General features: G+C 44.9%; 1 protein-coding gene across 3 annotated transcripts in view; it reads left to right on the top strand.

The window, feature by feature from the left end:
- The window catches only part of SASH1 (SAM and SH3 domain containing 1), a 366,232-nt gene that overhangs the window by 198,990 nt on the left and 146,339 nt on the right, over nucleotides 1-20,903 (top strand). For all 3 annotated transcript variants that reach the window (XM_078001231.1, XM_028847194.2, XM_028847193.2), the window contains exon 2: nucleotides 3,850-3,978. In XM_078001231.1, the coding sequence (XP_077857357.1) occupies nucleotides 3,850-3,978 (129 nt within the window). The remainder of the gene's footprint in view (nucleotides 1-3,849; nucleotides 3,979-20,903) is intronic.

Here is a 20,903-nt window from a genome sequence, read left to right on the forward strand (position 1 = left end):
GGAGTGGCTATTACGGCATATCGTAGGTTGTGAAATGCTGGCTTTCTTTGGCCTGAGTTGAGTTGAACAGCTGCTCTTTTCCTCAGGAGCAACAAATATATTTTTCAGGTCCCCAGATTACTGGGGGAGTTTTGAGTGATTGGGAATGGGATAGAGAATTTCACTCGTAGGGAAAACAGAACTGAAGAGTTGGCTTCTTGTTGGTTTTATGATATTGTGAAATATATTTTTGGTCTTAATCTTGTTTTCTGGCAAACTCCTAAAACCCTTGGAATCTCCAAAGTGATAAGCGTGTTTTTTTGTATGTTAATGAGTTGACTGCTGGCTGGCCACTCTAGGTAGCTTCAGAATGGAGGTTGGTCACAGCAAAGACCCAGGTTGGATTAGAGGGTTGGGACTTTTAGCCGCAACCTCTGGGGAGGGGAGAGGGGCTGAAGGTTGAGCTGCTAGTCAGTGGCCTTTGATTTAATCAATCATGCCTACGTAATGAAGCTTCCATAAAAACCCCAACAGCCTGGGTTCTGGGAGCTTCTGGATAGCTGAACACGTGGAGGTTTGTGTAGGGTGGAGGGTCTGGAGGGGGCAGGGAAGCTCCAACTCCCTTCCCCAGTACTCTGCCCTATGCATCTCTTCACCTGATATTCATTGGTATCCTTGGTGAATTCTTTTAAAATAAGTCAGTAAATGTAAGTATAGTGTTTGCCCAAGTTTTCCGAGCCACTCTAGCAAATTAATTGAGCCCCAAGAGGGGGTCGTGGGAACCCCAATTTGTAGCAGGGAAAACAACCTGGAGCTTGCTTCTGGCATCAGAAGTGAAGAGCAGTCTTCTGGGACTGAGCCTTCAGCCTGTGGGTTATGAGGCTGTCTCCAGTTTGGTAGTGTCAGATTTGAACTGGAAAACACCCAGCTGGTGTCCGCTGCAGAATTTGCTGCTTCTTTGGTCTCTGCCTGCCTTGGCCTTCCAGAGTGCTGGCATTACAGGCGTGAGCCAGGCACCTGGCCCCAGGTGCTCAAATAGCTGAGGCAGCTGTGGCATTGAGCCCTTCCCTCCCAGGGGCTGGCCCTTTGCTCTCCTAGTCACAGCTGTCAGGAGCTGGTGGTCAGAACCCACGCCCCCATGGGAGCTGCTCTTCTGCCCTCCTTCTCTCTTAAAGTTTCCTCCAGGAGTTCCCTCAGTCCTCTTCAGGGTGTGTGTTGATGGGGTTATGGGGGATGCGTGGGAGAATGCCTGCTTCGAGCCTCCAGGAGGAACTGCTTGTTGCTCTCTGGGTGCTCTCAGGCCCCTACTGCATGGAGGGCGTGGGGACCGCAGATGAAGGTTACTGAAAGACTGGTACATTTGGGGTTTATATTGTAGGATGGGTGATGGTGCATGAAAGGATCTCAGTGGGGAAGATTCCATCTGATCTTTTAGCAAGGTCATTTGGGTGGCAGGTTGGGCAAAGTTGGGCCATCGGGAGGCCGTAGATGGAAATGGTCGAGTTGTGATCCTGGGGCATGTGTGGTTGAGTTGTGATGAGTCGGAGGATCCTCAGGATCCTAATATCAGTTTATCATGCTGTATTTCAGGAACCTCACCTTAAGATATTCTGTTCTGGCTCCCTCTTCTTCCAAGACAGATTCTGGGTTTTTGTTTTGTGTTTGAGATGGAGTCTCACTCTGTCACCCAGGCTGAAGTACAGTGGTGGGATCTCAGCCCACTGCAACCACCGCCTCCTGATCTCAGGCAATTCTTGTGCTTCAGCCTCTCGAGTAGCTGGGATTACAGGTGTGTGCCACCATGCCCAGCTAATTTTTGTACTTTTAGTAGAGATGGGATTTCACCATGTTGGCCAGGCTGATCTCGAACTCCTGACCTCAGGTGATCTACCCGCCGGCTTGGCCTCCCAAAGTGCTGGGATTACAGGCGTGAGCCACCGCGCCCGGCCCAGGTTCTGTTTTCAGGCAGTTTCCTTTCCTGGAGGCAGTACAGCAGAGGCCAGGAAGCTGAGCGCCACGGTGTGTGTCCTTAGAGGGGCAGCAGCAGATTCCGTCTTGACCTTTGCTGTTTTTCTACTGAACACTTGACAGTAGATGACATTTTGAAGAGGGGGGGGGGTCTCCCACCTTGCCTGCTGTGTCAGTCCAGACTGTGGGCTCAGACAGACAAGACTGATTGTAGTGAAGGAGTGACTTTTGTCCAGACACATTCAAAGATCTTCCTGGCCTTCTTGTCTCCACACTGTGCTAGGAACTTTGAGGCCATCAGCTCAAACGCAGAACGTGTTATTGGTGGGGAAGCAAGGAGCTTTCTAAAGTGTCATTTTTTCCCGTTTCGGTTTCTCCTCTCCCTTGGTTCTGTAAACTCAGTGAATGCAGAAGTAGGGTAGAGATGATCCTTGATCTGCCCCAGGCCTCCTGACCAGGGTGTAGGTCTTTAGCAGAAAGGCTTTGGGAGAAATCCAACTCGCAAGCGCTGCTTGCATCTAAGCCTGCTTTGCAGTGTTAGGCGTGTGTTGCTATGGGCAGTGCACCAACGTTAAATAACTGAAGGGCTGGCTAGCAGTCTGTAAAATGGAAAATGTGTGTGTGGCTTTAGGTGATCTAAAAGTCGTATTTTCCTTGGTTGTCTTGGTAAAGTCATTTATTTAAACCAAAGAGCAGAATGTTGGGAGGTTAAAAAAAAAAAAAAAAAAAAAAGAGCTGGAGGAGAGGTCTTTCTGTGAATGAGTGAATGGATAGAAGAAATGGCATAACTTACAAATGTACAAGGCATTTCTGTCATCCACCCTGTGTGTATTCAGGTGTGTATTTAGGAATCCATTGCTCTAAAGGAAGACTATAATGTGGAACAAAATCTTGCAGTGAGTATTACACTGTGAGAGATTTTTAGCACTTACTACATGCCAGGTGGACTACATGAGCCAGCTAAGGTCTAAGCGCCTCACACATGTTACTCCAGTAGTCCTCACTGAAGTAGGTGCTGTGATTATTCAGTGTTCCTCGGAGGTTAAGAGACGTACCTAAGGCCACTTAACCAGTACAAGGCTCAGTGGAGCTGGGGGGAAGCTCAGAATGAGCTCTAGAGCAATTACGTGGCACTTGCCTTGGGGAAGAAACAAGTGACATGTTTACTTATTTATGCAGGTGAATTTGTAACGTGTACTCTTGCACCTGGATTTGGAATGCCTAGTGAATAATAAGTCTAATGAATAATATGAATATTAATGACCATAATAATGAATATTGATGAATACTCATGACTAATGAATAAAAAGATTTTCCACTTTTCTGAGGGTCTCCTGAGAGGTGCAGTGAGATCTGTCTCAGATTCTATTCTCTGCCAGTTCTTGAATTCTCAGGCTCCCATCAGAATCCCTGGGAGGGGTCCTGACATCTGTCTCTTTTATGAGCTTCCCAGGAGGTGGTGATGCAGGCCAGGGGCCACACTGGGCATTAGGAGCCTCTTCCTCACACAGTGCCTTTGCTGAAGGTGCTTCCCTGGTGTTTCCTCTCTTAGCCCTGCTAGGCAGGCAGAGAGATGGGTGTCGAAGACCCTGATGTTGGCACCAGACCGTCCCAGGTTGGAAAGCTGGCCTCTGTGCTTCTTAGTCCCAGGATTTGTGGGCAGTCGCTCAACTTCTTTGAGCTCCTGTTTACCCATCAATACAAGTGGGGAAAAAACAGGCCCCTGTCAGAGGGCTGCCCTGAGGAGTAGGAGATCCTGTAGGTGAAACAACCTGGCACTTGATGTTTCCCGCTTAAATACCGGCCTTTATTACAATAAACTCTGCATAGAGGGAGGTCTGATGGCTGTGGGCTTTTCCCGGGTGCACTGACCTGACTGCCTTTGTTTTTCTACCCCTTCAGGACGGTTCGCTGGGAAACATCGATGACCTGGCGCAGCAGTATGCAGATTATTACAACACCTGTTTCTCCGACGTGTGCGAGAGGATGGAGGAGCTGCGGAAACGGCGGGTTTCCCAGGACCTGGATGTGGTGAGTGGGAATCCTGAGAATATGCTTTTGTGAGCAGAGCTGCTCCAATTTGGGCTTCTCCTTGGTCCTTCTCCCAGTGCTAGCTGTTCCTGGGGTATCAATCTGTAGGCTACTGCACTAGTATGGGGTAAAAAGTTCAGATCCCTAAAGGACTGACCCAGTTCTGCTGCGGATATCAAACTGAGTGAGTGTTGGCTGGAGCAATAGGATTGAACCTTTGCATTCATTAAAAGAATAGATTTTTATTTTTATTTTTATTTTTTTAACTTAAGGAAAAAGTATGTTTTTACTATTCACCAGTGTATACTACATTTTTTATTGACTCTAAGCCCAAAGGATGTCTAGGCTAATTATTCCCCCCTCTTCATTCCTTTTTTCTTTTCTTTTGGAAAGCAACATAAAATTTAAAGGAACAATGAATTGCCTGTAGTCTCTCACCTAGCAATAATCACATTGATGTTTTAGTAGGTATCCTTCCAATGTTTTTGTGGGCATTTAAAAATCAGCAAAACTAGTCCACTGCTAAAGACGCTTTTTTTTTTTTTTTTGAGATGGAGTTTCGCTTTTGTCCCCCAGGCTGGAGTGCAATGGTGCGATCTCAGCTCACCGCAACTTCCGCCTCCCGGGTTCAAGCGATTCTCCTGCCTCAGCCCCCCAAGTAGCTGGGATTACAGGCATGCACCACCACGGCCGGCTAATTTTGTGTTTTTAGTAGACACAGGGTTTCTACTTGTTGGTCAGGCTGGTCTCGAACTCCCAAACCCCTCCCAAAGTGCTGGGATTACAGGCGTGAGCCACCATGCCCGGCCTAAAGACACTATATATATATAAAAAATCATATTTTTAATATATATAAAATCAGTGAAACAATGCTGTATCTATATATTAAAAAAAATTTCTTCCTTTATTACTTAACATTGTATTGTAGCTCATATTCCCTGTCCTTGAAATTCCTTGTCATCACCATCTTTCATGGCTATGTTCTCCTCTCACTCAGGTGCATTGAAATAAATTTGGCTGTTTGTGAAAACCTTTATGTGTATAGTCAGTGGCACATTTGGCCTTGTATGTGATAAACAGTAACTAAGTAGTGTAGGTGCTATATATTTAATTTTTATGTATACTAGTAGTTCAAAATTGTATATTTGCTATAAAATATCATAAAAGCTTCTGCATTTCTCAGTGTAAATATCTTACTATTGGATTCACTTTAGTTCCGTGCCTTTCAAATAGTTTTGTTTCATTATGCCAACCTCAGGACCTCCTCAAGAAATGGGGTTGAAGCAGAGGAAAATGTTCAACCCTCTGTATCTCCTCATCCAGACCTGTTCCTTTTGAGCCATCTCAGATAGTGGGGGCTGCATGGATATGTTTTAACTAACAGAGTTCCTCAACCTTTAAAAAAATGTTTGAAAACTGAGCTGGGCACGGTGGCTCACGCCTGTGATCCCAGCACTTTGGGAGGCTGAGGCTGGTGGATCACCTGAGGTCGGGAGTTGGAGACCAGCCTGACCAACATGGAGAATCTCTACTAAAAAATATAAAATTAGCCAGGCGTGGTGGCACACGCCTCTAATCCCAGCTACTCAGCAGGCTGAGGCAGGAGAATCACTTGAACCTGCTGAGAGGCAGAGGTTGTGGTGAGCCAAGATCGCGCCATTGCACTCCAACCTGGGCAACAAGAGTGAAAGTCCGTTTCGGGAAAAAAAAAAAAAAAAAAAAAAATTGAAAACTGCTGATTCAATTGAATCCTTATTTATCCTCCTTCTACCTCCTATTTGTCTACTTAGGGTAAGCACACACACAAATAATAATTAAGTAACTAATTTAGAACTAATTAAGAACAGAGAATTCTTTGTTAATAATTATTTTTATGTTATATACAAGGGTTCTGTGATTCCTCTCTTATAAGAGACCCAGCAAGGGGTTGGGTACCCCTGCTGTATATTCTGTAAGTGAACATAATCTGTTTCCACTGTGAGACTAGGATGTTCTTATGTACTGTTATTTACTTTCTTAACCACGTAAAGATTCCTTGGATCAGGAGTCACAATATATCATGACTGCCAAATATTAATTGATTCTCTTTCTTTTATGTTCACCAATTTAGTAGTTGCAGGGATGGGAGTTAAAGTTGACTGAGGCTGAGAAGTGTCATCCAGGGGCTGAAAGCCATCACCTCGGGAGCCTGACGCCTTGGCCCAGGTGGGCGGCAGCACTGTCAATGGCTTGTTTCCTTTAACTTTGCTCCTTGACATGTGTGAATGCTGGGGTTATTTCCTCCTTTGGAAAGTAACTTTATGTGTCAAAAGACTCCCACACTCTTAAAATTCATTAGGCTCTCCTGTTGGAGCATAGTTAATGAAAAAATACTTTCATTTTGGCAAGATTACCACAGGACAACTTAAATATTGCATAATGCCCTGAATTCTTGAATGTTTCAATTTTTCTTCTTCTTTTTTTTTTTTTTTTTTTTTTGAGATGAGGTTTCGCTTCTGTTGCCTAGGCTGGAGTGCAATGACGTGATCTGGGCTCACCACCACCTCTCTCTGCCTCCCGGGTTTAAGTGATTCTCCTGCCTCAGCCTCCCGAGTAGCAGGGCTTACAGGCATCCACCACCATGCCCGGCTAATTTTTTTTTTTTTTTAGTAGAGATGGGGATTCTCCATGTTGGTCAGGCTGGTCTCGAACTCCTGACCTCAGGTGATCTACCCACCTTGGCCTCGCAAAGTGCTGGGGATTACAGGCGTGAGCCACCATGCCTGGCCAGAATGTTGTAACTCTTGCCTCTAATGATAGTCTGGTAGGACTCTGTGGCCTCCTTAGACATTTTACTGTGCTTGAGGAAATGATTGCTGTGAACTGGCGAAAGATGGACCACTGACACAACACTAAACTGCTCTTCTCAGGATTCTAGCTGGTTAGGAGTTGGGGTTACTATCGTCATCCCATGGTGTTTGGGAACCTTGGAAGGCAGCTTCTAGGTAGGAGAGAAAGTCTGCCCATCGGTGGGATAAATAACCGCCTTCTCATTCAAACAGGTGGGGCTAATTTGGTGTGCTCTGTTCCAAAACCGCAGAAGACAATGTGGGGGAAAAAAACACCACATGAGCTTAATTAGTTCCCATCAAAAGTACAAGAAGTTGGTGGTGGGTAAAGTTGATGGGAGCTGATTCAAGCCAGACTGGAAGCATGACTGTTCATTCTTTAAATTGTAGTTAGCGGCCGGACACGGTGGCTCACGCCTGTAATCCTAGCACTTTGGGAGGCTGAGGCGGGCGGATCATGAGGTCAGGAGATCGAGACCATCCTGGCTAACATGGTGAAACCTGGCTCTACTAAAAAATAGAAAAAATTAGCTGGGCGTGGTGGTAGGCGCCTGTAGTCCCAGCTACTCGGGAGGCTTAGGCAGGAGAATGGCATGAACCCAGGAGGCGGAGCTTGCAGTGAGCCAGGATCCTGCCACTGTACTCCAGCCTGGGTGACAGAGTGAGACTCCATCTCAAAAAAAAAAAAAAAAAAAAAATTTGTAGTTAGCGAGTAAGACCCCAAATTGGCATATTCAGATTCTCTCTCTCTCTCTCTTGTTTTTTTTTTTTTTGAGACAGAGTTTTGGTCTTGTTGTCCAGGCTGGAGTGCAATGGCATGGTCTCAGCACACTGCAACCTCTGCTTCCTGGGTTTAAGCAATTCTCTTGCCTCAGCCTCCCAAGTTGCTGGGATTACAGGCTTGCACCACCATGCCCGACTAATTTTTGTATTTTTAGTAGAGATGGGGTTTTGCCATGTTGGCCAGGCTGGCCTCAAACTCCCGACCTCAGATAATCTGCTTGCCTTGGCCTCCCAAAGTGCTGGGATTACAGGCGTGAGTCACTGCATCCAGCCTTCAGATTCTCTTTCTATGAAATTCCAGACAAGTTGCAGTGGAAAAGGGAAATTCTAAAACTGGCAAGGATCGGGTTTAGGTGCTGGATGTTTCCTGTGTCACTCACATGGCTCCGAAGTCTAGATGTCCATGTTAGATGTGTTTTGAGGCTAGTCATCATTTAGGCTATGACACAACGCTATCGGCCTCCTGAAAGTTCCCTCTCACAGTGCTTAACACTTTTGACTCTTCCTGGGGACTCATTTCCTTGAAATGCTGTGACTTCCAGTCTGTCATGTTCCCTTTTATTGCATTAGAATTTTACATATATTTCTAATCTTTCAATTCTGCCTTCAGATAAGTAAACAATATGCTTTCCCTCCTGGCTGCTTGGTTGGAGCAACTTCAGGTCTGAGGACCTGCAGCTTAATTATTTCTTTCTTTCTTTCTTTCTTTTTTTTTTTTTTTTTGAGATGGAGTTCACTCTTGTTGCCCAGGCTGGGGTGCATTGGCACAATCTCGGCTCACTGTAACCTCCACCTCCTGGGTTCAAGTGATTCTCTTGCATTAGCGTCCCAAATAGCTGGGATTACAGGTGTGTGCCACCACTCCTGGCTAATATTTTGTATTTAGTAGAGATGGGGTTTCACCATGTTGGTCAGGTTGGTCTCAAACTCCTGACCTCAGGTGATCTACCTGCCTCGGCCTCCCAAAGAGTTGGGATTATAGGCATGAGCCACTGCGACCAGTCAGTTTCTTTCTATGCTTGTCAGCAGCCCTGTCAAAGCTGAATGCAAGATGGCTTTGAGACAAAATAATGTTAAAAGCAGAAGAGGAAATATGCAGTAACATGTTAGAAGTCTCAGACATTTTATAGGGAAAAAGTAGCATTAGATTTGTTGTGTCTGCTCTAGAAAAAGTCATTTTAGAAGACAGCCTTGGGGACAGAAAATTTTGGGTGATGGGTTGACTTGGTTTATGGCTTTGCTTCATTCTAAATCTTCTGGGTGAATTTAGGAGATTGAAGAAATAGTCTACAGATAGAATACTTAGATATTTGTGTTTGACTTTAAAAAGTCAAAAAATGCGTTGTCCTTAAGAGCTAATTATGTATCAACTGGAGAACAAACAAAACAAAAGGGCACTCAGCCCACCGAGTTGCTTGACTTAACCCTGAAAAACAAAAGGTTTTGATAATTATGTTAGTAATTAACTTTCTGGACTAGATGTCAAGCTCTTTCTCTAGGACGTAATCACCTGGATCCTGACTGGAATAATGCATTTGATAAAGTGTCTTTGGGGCCAATTAGTTTTGATGAAGACAACAGAGAGTACAGATGGGTAAAAATTCAACAATAGAAACAGATATTATGATTCACATTTATAACTATGGTGAGAGTTTTTATTTAGCACCAAATGGGCCCTACAGGAATGATGTGTTTGGACCACAGCCTTTCCCTCTGCTGGGGATTGGGACATTAGTGCTTGTGAACAGCAGGGAAGTTGCCCATATCTCTCCACATTTGGCACAATCCCTGGGCACCATGTGTTTTTTTGGCTGGGAGAAGCTGCAATCAGAAATGCTAGTAGCTTTCCAAGTCCATAATGGCCCAACTCGAATGATGCTAAGTCTGACATCTGTCAAAGTGACACCGTGGTCAGGAAAGGAACACACTCAAGGTGGCCTCTGTTACTGGCAGTATCAGCTTCCTCAGCATCTTTGAGGTGGAATCTGTGTGAGTATTGGCAGAAAACAAGTTTGTGCAGTTGTTGATGTGGCACGGAGCTGAGAGAAGTCCCTACCTCCAGCAGCACTCTGTTGATGATGACATACTCATCAGCAGCTGAAACCTGGCCCAGCTTCTGTGCCACTTTGTTGTCATGACTGTGTGAATACAAGGAAAAAGGAGCCCAGGTGGAGATGCACTGAGGTCTTTAAGGACCGGGAATGTCAATAAAAACATTGCATATTATAACTGTGAAAGGTCATAGCAGAACTATTGCTGGCTGGGTGCAGTGGCTCACACCTGTAATCCCAGCACTTTGGGAGGCCAAGGCGGGCAGATCACTTGAGGTCAGGAGTTCAAGACCAACCTGGCTAACATGGTGAAACCCCATCTCTACCAAAAATACAAAGTTACCCAGGTGTGGTGGTGTGCACCTATAATCCCAGCTACTTGGGAGGCTGAGAAAGGAGAATCGCTTAAACCTGGGAGGTGAGATTGCAGTGAGCCGAGATCATGCCAGTTTACTCTAGCCTGGGTGCCACAGTGAGACTGCATCTCAAAAAAAAAAAAAAAAGAAAAGAAAGAAAGAAAGAGAACCATTGTTAATGGTGTAAGAATGACTTATCATTCCTTGCAATTTTAATAACTTAAACCTTCCAAATATAGTTCTGGATCAAGACAGAGGCAATAAGAATAGTGTCCATTGTGACCGGTGCTAATTGTCAGAGCCTCCTTTGGCTGTACCGCCCCCTCTCCAAGCTGGAGCAAGAGTCCTTACCTGGGCTTGTTGCAGTGAGCAAGAGGGTGTAAGAAACACTGATGGAAAGAGGTTGAGGGAGTCACAGACTTGGTTCAAATTCTGGTTGTTTTACTTACCTGGCCCTGGCCTCTGTTTCCCAATTTATAAAATGTGGGTAAAGTATCTCAAAGTTATTAGAGGCATAAATGAAAAAAATTGTTTCATCATAAGTGACTGTAACTGTTGATTTCTTTCCCTTCCTTTCTATTCTGAGTTGAAAAATCCCCACAGTAATGCTGAAGCGTATCCATTACTTGTACTTCATTAATATTTATTCAAGTGAGTACAGGGATTTTTTATAGCTTTTTATGTTGGAAATGTGAACATCTATAAAGATCACAATATCGTGAACATCCTGTGCCTGTTACCCACATCCACAGCTAGCAGCATCCTGCCATCGTTTCATCTTCACACCCCACTCACACTTAATGTTTTTTTTTTTTTTTTTTTTGAAGGCGGAGTCTCACTCTGTCGCCCAGACTGGAGTGCAGTGGCCGGATCTCAGCTCACTGCAAGCTCCGCCTCCCGGGTTCACGCCATTCTCCTGCCTCAGCCTTGTGAGTAGCTGGGACTACAGGCGCCCGCCACCTCACCCGGCTAGTTTTTTGTATTTTTTTAGTAGAGATGGGGTTTCACCAGGTTAGCCAGGATGGTTTCGATCTCCTGACCTCGTGTTCCGCCCGTCTCAGCCTCCCAAAGTGCTGGGATTACAGGCTTGAGCCACCTCGCCCTGCTGATTACTATGTTTTTTAAAAGTTTGTTTTGGCCGGGCATGGTGGCTCATGCCTATAATCCCTGCACTTTGGGAGGCTGAGGCAGGTGGATCACCTGAGGTCAGGAGTTTGAAACCAGCTTGTCCAAACATAGAGACATGGTGAAACCCTGTCTCTGCTAAAAATGCAAAAAAAAATTAGCCAGGTGTAGTGGCGGGCACCTGTAGTCCCAGCTACTCAGGAGGCTGAGGCAGGAGAATCGCTTGAACCCTGGAGGTGGAGGTTGCAGTGGGCCGAGATCGCACCACTGCACTCCAGCCTGGGTGACAGAGTGAGCTTCCATCTCAAAAAAAAAAAAGTTTGTTTTGAGGTATAACTTATATACATCTAAATGCACAAATGTCAGTTGTATAACTTCATCAAATGAATATACCCACCTCACCCACAGCCCAGCATGATAGAGAACACATCCAACACCTTCAAAGTTGCTTCCTGTCCCTTCCAGTGGGTCCTGCCTGGTTTGAGAGCAGGGACTTTTGTCGGTCTATTTTGGTCACTACTATACCCTTGCATAGAGAACAGTGCATAGCACATAATAGGTGCCCAATAAGTATTTGTTGAATTTATTCATGTGTGTAAATATTCAACTGAGCATTTAAATATATTTGAAATATTTAATGAGCATTGAGTCTGTTATTTGGGATTTTGCCTTTCCGGAATCACAGACGAAATATGTATTCCCTGCCCACAAAGAGGCCACAGTTTAGTAGGGGTGTGAGGCAAGTAACATACTCTTACCGTGCTGTGCAGGAGTACAGAAGAGGGTCCCTGACGACTCCTTAGAGGAAGTGATAACCCAGGCTTCCCAATCAGAAGGCACAGGAAGGACTGACCTGGTTGAGGGAGGTGTGGACCGTGGGGAGTAACTTCAGGGAGAGGCCACAGTTTCAGCCAAGGTCAAAAATGGAGGGGTAAATGTGGCTAGAAACTATGGCATAAACGATGTGAGGGGAAAAAAGAGGCAGGCTGTTCTTTCAGAGGTCCTTGGATTATTAATGATATAAAAGATAAAGTAGAATATTACGATTCATTACTATTCACAGGGAGAAAGAGAATAAATGGCCATTTCGCAATCGTTGACCGCTGGGCCAAGGTGAACTTGTTCTTGCTTTTCATGTGACTTCATGCAGACATGTGCACATAGTCTGGTCTGTGTGGGTTTTTGTTTGGTTTCATTGACTGCTCTTCTTTTGTTATTTGCTACAGGCAGCAAAGCATGTGGGAAACAGGTTTCCTGTTGTACATTTGAGCTTCCTGAATATTCAAGAAAATGATCAGGAAAGTGAGATTCTGCCCAGCTCAGTCTACAAGGTCACCATTGTTTTTAGGGAACACAGGTCTGCCCCCAGAGCATAGAAACACAGAAGACTTATGTCGTCCCTGAATTCTTATGCTCATCCCCATAGGATAAGAATGAGAACTGTGCCTCACATGCCTTACACTATCCTGAGTTATCCTGCTGAAGCCCTGTGGTTTCTCTAAATGGCATTTGTTTTTGTTCTGTTTCCTTTTGTCTTCACTTACATTATTTGCTAGCTTTGGGCTACAGTTGATTTGAAGACTGTGATCAGTATCTGTGGGCATTAGATGGTGAGTCTGAACTCCATTCTGCTGTGGGATTCACACACTTGATGTCAAATACACTGAGGCATTATATCTTAAGCCAGATGGTAATACAGTTCTGTGCTCTGGCCTCTCTCAGACAAAGTCACATTTGTAATCAAATGCCCAGTTCCAATTTAGTCAGCATTTTTTGTACATGGCACTATGTGAATGTGGACATCAACAGATCTCTTGGTGCCAGATTTGATCTTGGCATTCTATACCTTTGGTAATTAAGAAGGTTTTTTTTTTTTTTTATTAACCCTGCAGTCAGTTCAGGTGTTTCCATCCTTACACTTAGGCACTAGACACCTTTGCAGACTGTGCACTTGTGGAAACCGCTGGGTTGGCTGTGTTGTGCATGATATGACAGTCTAAGAATAGAGAGGGCTTTAGATTTTTCAAATGTGCATCAACAATTTCAGCTTCTTTTTTTTTTTTTTTTTTTTTGAGTTTCACTCTTGTCTACCAGGCTGGGGTTCAATGGCGTGATCTCGGCTCACTGGAACCTCCACCTCCTGGATTCAAGTGATTCTCCTGCCTCAGTCTCCCAAGTAGTTGGGATTACAGGTGCCCGCCACCACACCTGGCTAATTTTTGTATTTTTAGTAGAGATGAGGTTTCACCATGTTGGCCAGGCTGGTCTCAAACTCCTGACCTCAGGTGAGCCACCCGCCTCAACCTCCCAAAGTGCTGGGATTACAGAGTTTCAGCTTCTTTTTCTCTTGCTCCTGAGCATTTAGAAATGGTTTTTGTTTGCTTGCTTTAATGAAAGGTAGTATGCCTGGGGGATTAAAAACCAAACTACCGCCGGGCGCGGTGGCTCACGCCTGTAATCCCAGCACTTTGGGAGGCCGAGGCGGGCGGATCACAAGGTCAGGAGATCGAGACCACAGTGAAACCCCGTCTCTATTAAAAATACAAAAAATTAGCCGGGCACGGTGGCGGGTACCTGTAGTCCCAGCTACTCAGGAGGCTGAGGCAGGAGAATGGCGTGAACCCGAGAAGCGGAGCTTGCAGCGAGCCGAGATCGTGCCACTGCACTCCAGCCTGGGCGACAGAGCGAGACTCCGTCTCAAAAAAAAAAAAAAAAAAAAAAAAAAAAAAAAAACAAACTACCATACTACTTAAATACTAGTACTTGCCAAAAAGGAAAAAGTCTGAGCTTTGTTGTTTCCATTTGCGTACAACAGACAGCGTTCCTAAATGTTAAGGAAATTGACACTAATCGGAGAGAAGAGTTAGGAACTCACCTAAAAGTGGCCACTTTGATGGCAGAACCTAGCAGGTAGCCAGGACTTGGCCAGGGCTTGGGAGGGAAAGGAGCATCTCTGTTTTTGGAGTCAGGACCATTCAAAGGGTGAATGAAGCCCAAGCCAGGTGACATTTTGGAGCCTGGAATATATTAAAACCAGGTTGCCAAAATTGTAGTGTGATCTCAGTCTTTACATTTAACAATTATATACATTTTTAACACAGAAGATTACAATGTAATTTATTTAGGCTAATCAGAAGCTAATTATAGGCTATTTAAAAATGTTAATTTGTAGCACGCTAGAGGCAGTATGGTCTTGAGGTGAGACAAAATGTAAAGGAGTGCAGTGAATGTTTGCTTATTTCCAGACCCTCAGAGCGGGTTTTTGTAGCTGTATCTATGTCATTTAGCGATGATGTCAACAGTCTACATTTGAGACTGTAGGACTGACTGAGTGGTCCAAGCCAAGTGGCCCATCTATTCTGCAGAACCCTGCATGGGGCCTGAGGCAGGTTGGCATCTGGAATGGAATTAGGCAGACACCTGTAGGGTCCAGCCTGGAAGTCAGCTGGGGCAGGGCCCTGAGCCTATGCTGGTGTCGTCATGCACTACACCTGACATTGTCCTCCTGACGCACGCAGTCCATATTTTAGACTGATCTCTCACCAAAGCTCCTGTGCACCGAAATGACTAACAGTAGAAAGAACTGAGCTCTGGGCAGGGCGTGGTGGCTCATGCCTGTAATCCCAGCACTTTGGGGGGCCGAGGCACGTGGATCCTTTGAGCCTAGGAGTTTGAGACCAGCTTAGGCAACATGGCAAAACCCTCTGTCTCTACAAAAATAATACAAAAATTAACAGGGCGTGGTGGCACATGCCTATTGTCCCGGCCACTGGGAAGGCTGAAGTGGGAGGATCACTTAAACCCGGGAAGTTGAGGCTGCAGTAAGCCATGATAGCACCACTACACTGCAGCCTGGGTGACAGAGTGAGACTGTCTGGGGAAAAAAAAAAAAAAAAAAAGAATTGAGCTCTGAGCTCTGGATCATCATGTACATCAGTGGGAGGTTTCTCTCTCTCCCTCTCATTAGAAGACCATTGCCCCCATTCCAGCAGTTTGTTTGCATTTGGGATTGTCTTTTCTTTCAGTTTGGAAGTTTTAAGAATTTTAAGTTGAAGAAAACAAGATGGCAAAATGTTGAGCAAATTTGTTTGGTGCTGGCCAGGTGTGATGGCTCATGACTGTAATCCTAGTCATGAGCCATCAGCCTTTGGGAGGCCAAGCCTGGTGGATCGCTTGAGCTTGGGAGTTTGAGACTGGCCTGGGCAACATGGCAAAATCCCACCTCTACCAGAAACACCCAAAAAACGAAAATGAGTTGGGAATGGTGGTGCATGCCTGTAGTCACAGCTACTTTGGAGGTTGAACCTAGGAGGCAGAGGTTGCCGTGAGCTGAGATTGCACCACTGCAATCCAACCTGGGCAACAGAGTGAGACCCTATCTCAAAAAAAAAAAAAAAAAAATTGATGCGGTCACATCAGTTATCCTGACTTTTCAGCTATTCAGTATCAGGAAGGACACAAACCAGCTCATGGAGTAACTTTGGAAAATACATCTCAATATACCCCAGCACACAGCTCATGCCTTTCCTTTAGTGTTTCACTGCACTTCTCAAAAAAGAAAATTGGGTTGTTGCTTTTTTTTCTCCCTTGATATGTCCATCTGTGTATTAGAAATGGAGGCTCAATTTACCAACTCTAGAATGGTATTAAGAAGCTAGGTTCATGAGTAAGCTACTGCTCCTGTCTCTGGCCATTCTGAGACCTGTGCATAAGTAATTTATGTATAAAGAATAGTTTGAGAGACTGGAGCAATTATTTGGAATATGAAGATGTTCTAAATTTGTGCTACCAGCAATGCCATCCATCTCATGGGCCCCAGCAGAAGCTGATGAAACTTAATGAAAAATAAATCAAGAGCAAGTCCAAACCAAATTGGAAGCATATCATGAATATTCGTGAACATCTGGATGTGTGTGGGGGGGTGTCTGTTAGTTTTTTAATGTGTGTGACAGCAGAGACATGATTTCTTAACAAAGATGCCAAAAGGAAGACCGATTTTCATCTGTGATTTCAAAGGGTATTTGTGTTTGTATGTGTATGTCCCTTCTCCTTAGGGTGTGGGTTTCTTTTCTCCAAGATATTCCTTTGATCTCTTTCATCTTTCGGGATCTGCTTGGGTATTTTATCTGCATTCTTCGTTGGAATCAGTCACTAGATTCATGAAGATTAAACGTTTCCTTCTAAAGGAGAATTTTAACTTAAGGAAAGTTTTACTATTTAATATTTTTGATAAATCTTTTCAATGCCAGTGATGTGATAATTATCAATTAAGCTATTATGCCTCATTGATCATCAGTTTCACTTCACACGTCTAAACCTCAGGGTACTTTATCTGCCTTGCTACCTAAAGTACTGCCAAGAACTAAAGAGGAAAAAACAAAGTATGGGAAGGTGGAAATAACAACCATGCTGATAATTATCACAAAAATGACCTTTTTTTTTTTTTTTTTTAAAAAAAGACAGAGTCTTGCTCTGTCACCCAGGCTGGAGTGCAGTGGTGCGATCTCAGCTCACTGCAACCTCTGCCTCCTGGGTTTAAGCAATTCTCCTGCCTCAGCCTCCCAAGTAGCTTGGATTACAGGCGTGTACCACCATGCCCAGCTTTTTTTGTGTTTTTAGTAGAGACAGGGTTTTGTCATTTTGGCTAGGCCGGTCTCAAACATCTGACCTCAAATGATCTGCCTGCCTTGGTCTCCCAAAGTGCTGGGATTACAGGGGTGAGCCACTGCGCCCAGCCAAAAATGACATTTTTTAAAAGCACATTAGAGTTGACGAGACAGCTACATCTATTACCCTGTTTAGTTGTTGTAATAACCCTGAGGTGGATATTAGTTATCTAATGTTTAGGTTGGGAAGAGGCAGAAACCAGTGTTGTGAAAGTACCACCTGGTGGGGAAGAACCAAGCTGCACCACACCAGCCTGTACCCCACTGAGGTGTGGGGAAGACCCAGGCTGTGCCACACACCAGCCTGGACCCCACTGAGAGGTGCCACAGTTCCAAGACTGAGCAGTGGGGAAGACGATGCCCTCTTCGTCCAGTTGTTGTGTAAGCTAAATAAGATAACATTCATATATATAGTACTTGGTGTAGTTCCTGGGTCCATGCTAGAGCTCAATGAATACTTATCATAGATATTATTATTTATAGTAGAGATATTCATTATAAAGTTAGCACTTGTTAAAAGTTGAACAGCTAGTGAGTATCAGAGATGAGATTTGAAACCAGGAGGCCAATGCCAGATCTTCCCCGGCTACTCCCTAACCTTGCATTTTCTTCTTTAGACTCTTCTCAGAGCCTTCTGGAAGAATCAGTTTGTGTTGATTGATTTACATTTAGTTTATGTCCTTGGGTAATATAATATCAAAATGCAATATTATAAAGCATGATACAATATAGAATATTAATATAAGAATATATATATATATTTTAATAGATGGGGTCTCACTATGTTGCCTGGTCTGGCCTCGTACTCTTGGCCTCAAGTGATCCTCCCACCTAGGCCTCCCAAAGTGCTGGGATTACAGGCGTGAGCCGCTGTGCCCAGCCAAAAGTAATTTTTGCTATACAATTACAACATACATTCATTATTAAAAAACTGAATAAAAATTCCAAAGTAGAAGTGTAATGTCTCTTAATACCCAGTTCCCAAAGATAACAATTGTTAACAGCTGGGTTTTTGTTTTGTTTTGTTTTGAGACAAAGTTTTGCTCTTGTTGCCTAGGCCGGAGTGCAATGGCTCAATCTCAGCTCACTGCAACCTCTTCCTCCAGGCTTCAAGCGATTCTCCCTGCCTCAGCCTCCTAAGTAGCTGAGATTACAAGTGCCTGCCACCACACCCAGCTGATTTTTATATTTTTAGTAGAGATGGGGTTTCGCTATGTTGGCCAGGCTGGTCTTGAACTCCTGATCACAGGTGATCCACCTGCCTTGACCTCCGAAAGTGCTGGGATTATAGGCATGAGCCACCGCACCCTGCCTTCCCATAGGGATTTTAAAAGCTGTGATATAATTCATATACCATAATGTTCACCCTTTTAAGTGTACAATTCAGTGATTTTTAGTACCTTTATTCCTAATTCCAAAATTCCATAGTACTTTGAATGCTATGTTTCACCTTTCTCTAGTGAGTATGTTGTCCATTACTGTATCTCTGGGCCAGAACAATCCCCTGAATATAGTAGGTGAGGAATAGATTTTCATGGGATGAATGAATGACAATAGCTGTGCATTCTGGAGGTATTTGCATTCCTAGACTCATAAAGTGAGGCTTTCTTATTACACTCTTGGGTTTTAAAAATAAGCATAAATATTTAATAAGAAAAATCTTTTAGGCAAGAAAGTTTTGAAAGTCTAATTCTGGAAAAGAAATGCCTTTATTACAGAATGAACCTGCTGGCTAATAAAAACATAAAGTATGTTAACAAGTTCAGATTTCTCATTAGAGGAGGAAAGGCTTCCAATTAAAGTGTGTTTGATAAGACAACAGTCATTCATGCTGTAAAGTTTGCTTATGTAAACCTATTTTTAAAATATGGTTCTAAGGGATAGGCTGTTGTCTTAAAATGGGTATGCAAATGTAAATGTCCGAGATCCACTGAGGATTAACTACATAAAAACCAGTACAATAGAAAAAAAAATACGTGCTTGGCACTTCAGTGCTTTCCAAACTGACTTACCACCCACCCGCAGCCCAGCCCAGCCCTGCTCTGCCCCAACCCCCACCACCTGCCCCACCCCCAGCCCAGCACCATCAGCCTCCCACACCCTCACCCCTGTCCCAGTTCCATCCCAGCCCTATTGTACCCTCATCCCAACCCCAGCTCCACCCCCCCCACCTGCCCCCCAAGCCCAGCCCCACCGTTCCCCACTCCCAGCCCATGCCCCACCCCAGCCTCCCCGCCATCCCAGTCCCCGGCCCCCCTCCAACACCCCACCCCCAGCCCTAGCCCAGGCTGTGGTTGCTGGTGCCTTCTGCCTGGTTGGCCTTTCTGTTCATCTGATAGGGAACCGTCCGAGACGACAGAACTTTTGTGTTTTTGTTTAACATAGCTGAGTGTATTGTACAGTCTCAAAGAGCTGCAGAATAGCAGAGAGGAAAAAATAATAATGCAGTGTTGGAGGTGGAGTGGAACCAAGCTAGCTCATCACAGTCTAGGAAGAGATTGTTGATTCTGCCCACAGGGCGGCTTGACTGAAAGCTTGCAGAACTTCCTGCTCAAACCGGAGCTGCTGCCTTCTGCCTCTTGCCTCTGCTTCCCTCTTCCTTTTCCTCTTCCTACTCCACACCCTGGACATGGGGTGATTCTGTGCCTTTCTTAGGCCTGACTGTCTCCCACCTCTGCCCACCTCGGCGTCCCCTCCTGCCTGTGATCACCTCTGTGTGCGTGTATGTGTGTGCCAGTGAGAATATTAGCAAATAATAGTTGCCAGGAGAAGTGGATAAGAGAGAGAAGGAGGAGCAGGAAGAAAGGAAAATAGAAAGCTCCCCTCCGACCCTTTACCCTTCTGCTTCCCACCTTGACTAGGGGAGTTTTGTTGAAAGGCACAGAGGAAAACAGAAAGTTCTGCCCTGTTCCCACTGCGTTCTACTCCAGGCTCAGGCTAGCAGGGCTGAGAATGAAGATACCAAGGAACTACCCTGGCAGCCTGCTCCTTCTCCCTTTCCATCTGTTCCTCCGCGCAGCCCCTTCTCACTCCTGCGGGCCTTCTTCCTTGCTCCCTCTGGCTTTTGTTCCCTCCTCATATTGCCTGGCTCTCCATCCACCTAGAGCCCACCCTCACTCCTGGGTCCTCACCGCCTCTACCGCCCAGATGAAAATGGCCACCAGGAACGACTCTAGGCTGAGGCTGTATGCACTCACTCTTTCCCTCTGTGGAGTGGATTCATCTTAGAAACCCCAGCTGGACCCCTGACTCCATTTTCCCATAGAAACTTGTTATGCCTGGTAGGTAAGTTCTGTACTTCTGTATCCCAGCACATCATGAGAAAAGCTGCACTTACTGGTTTGACCTGGGAATGTGTCTTTTGCTAACTGTAAAGTGCAATTTGTTACTTAGAAAAAAAAATCAGAAATCGACAATGTAATCTTAGGACTCCAATTCTTGTGCTGGAAGTGGCCTCCATGGTAAAAGAAAACTTAGAGACATTTTCTGCAGGCAGAAATGTGCCCTGTGCCTATGCCACCCTGATTTCAGAATGGGGCAGGGCAGGGCAGGGCTGTAGAACAGGTCAGATGGGCATTCCTCTCATTGCTGGGTGCCAGTCACCTGCCCAGACCCCAGGAGATGACAACTTTGAACATAAGCCAGCATTTTAGTCAGATTTGAATTTATTCAGCAATCTGCTTGTTTTTGTTTTTGCTTGTTTGTTTTGGCTGGTCATAGGAACCTCAAAGAATACCTCCAAAGGACTTCATGTGGGAGCCCAGTGTGAACGTTGTTGATACGAGTGAAATCTATTTCTGAGCTGCAAGATATATAAAAAAAAGAAGTCATAGATAAAAGCAGTTGACATATGTTTAATGTTATTTTAATCTGTTGCATTATGTGAAATAGTGTTACAGTTTGCATACAGATTCCTAATTGCCAGTGTTCAAACTTAGAACAGCGTCCTCTCCATCAGCACCCAGCAGAAAAGGCAGCCAGCATATGCCTATCACCTTCTACAACAGCTTGTGGGGAATCATGGAGCGTAGATGCTGAATACTGGGCTTGGGGATCCAGGTAAACAAGAAAGGGTCTGGCCCCAAAGGACAGGTGGAGCAAGGTGCCAAGTCCAAG

This window comes from Macaca mulatta, chromosome 4, assembly GCF_049350105.2.
Source record: "Macaca mulatta isolate MMU2019108-1 chromosome 4, T2T-MMU8v2.0, whole genome shotgun sequence".
Classification (NCBI taxonomy): Eukaryota; Metazoa; Chordata; class Mammalia; order Primates; family Cercopithecidae; genus Macaca; species Macaca mulatta.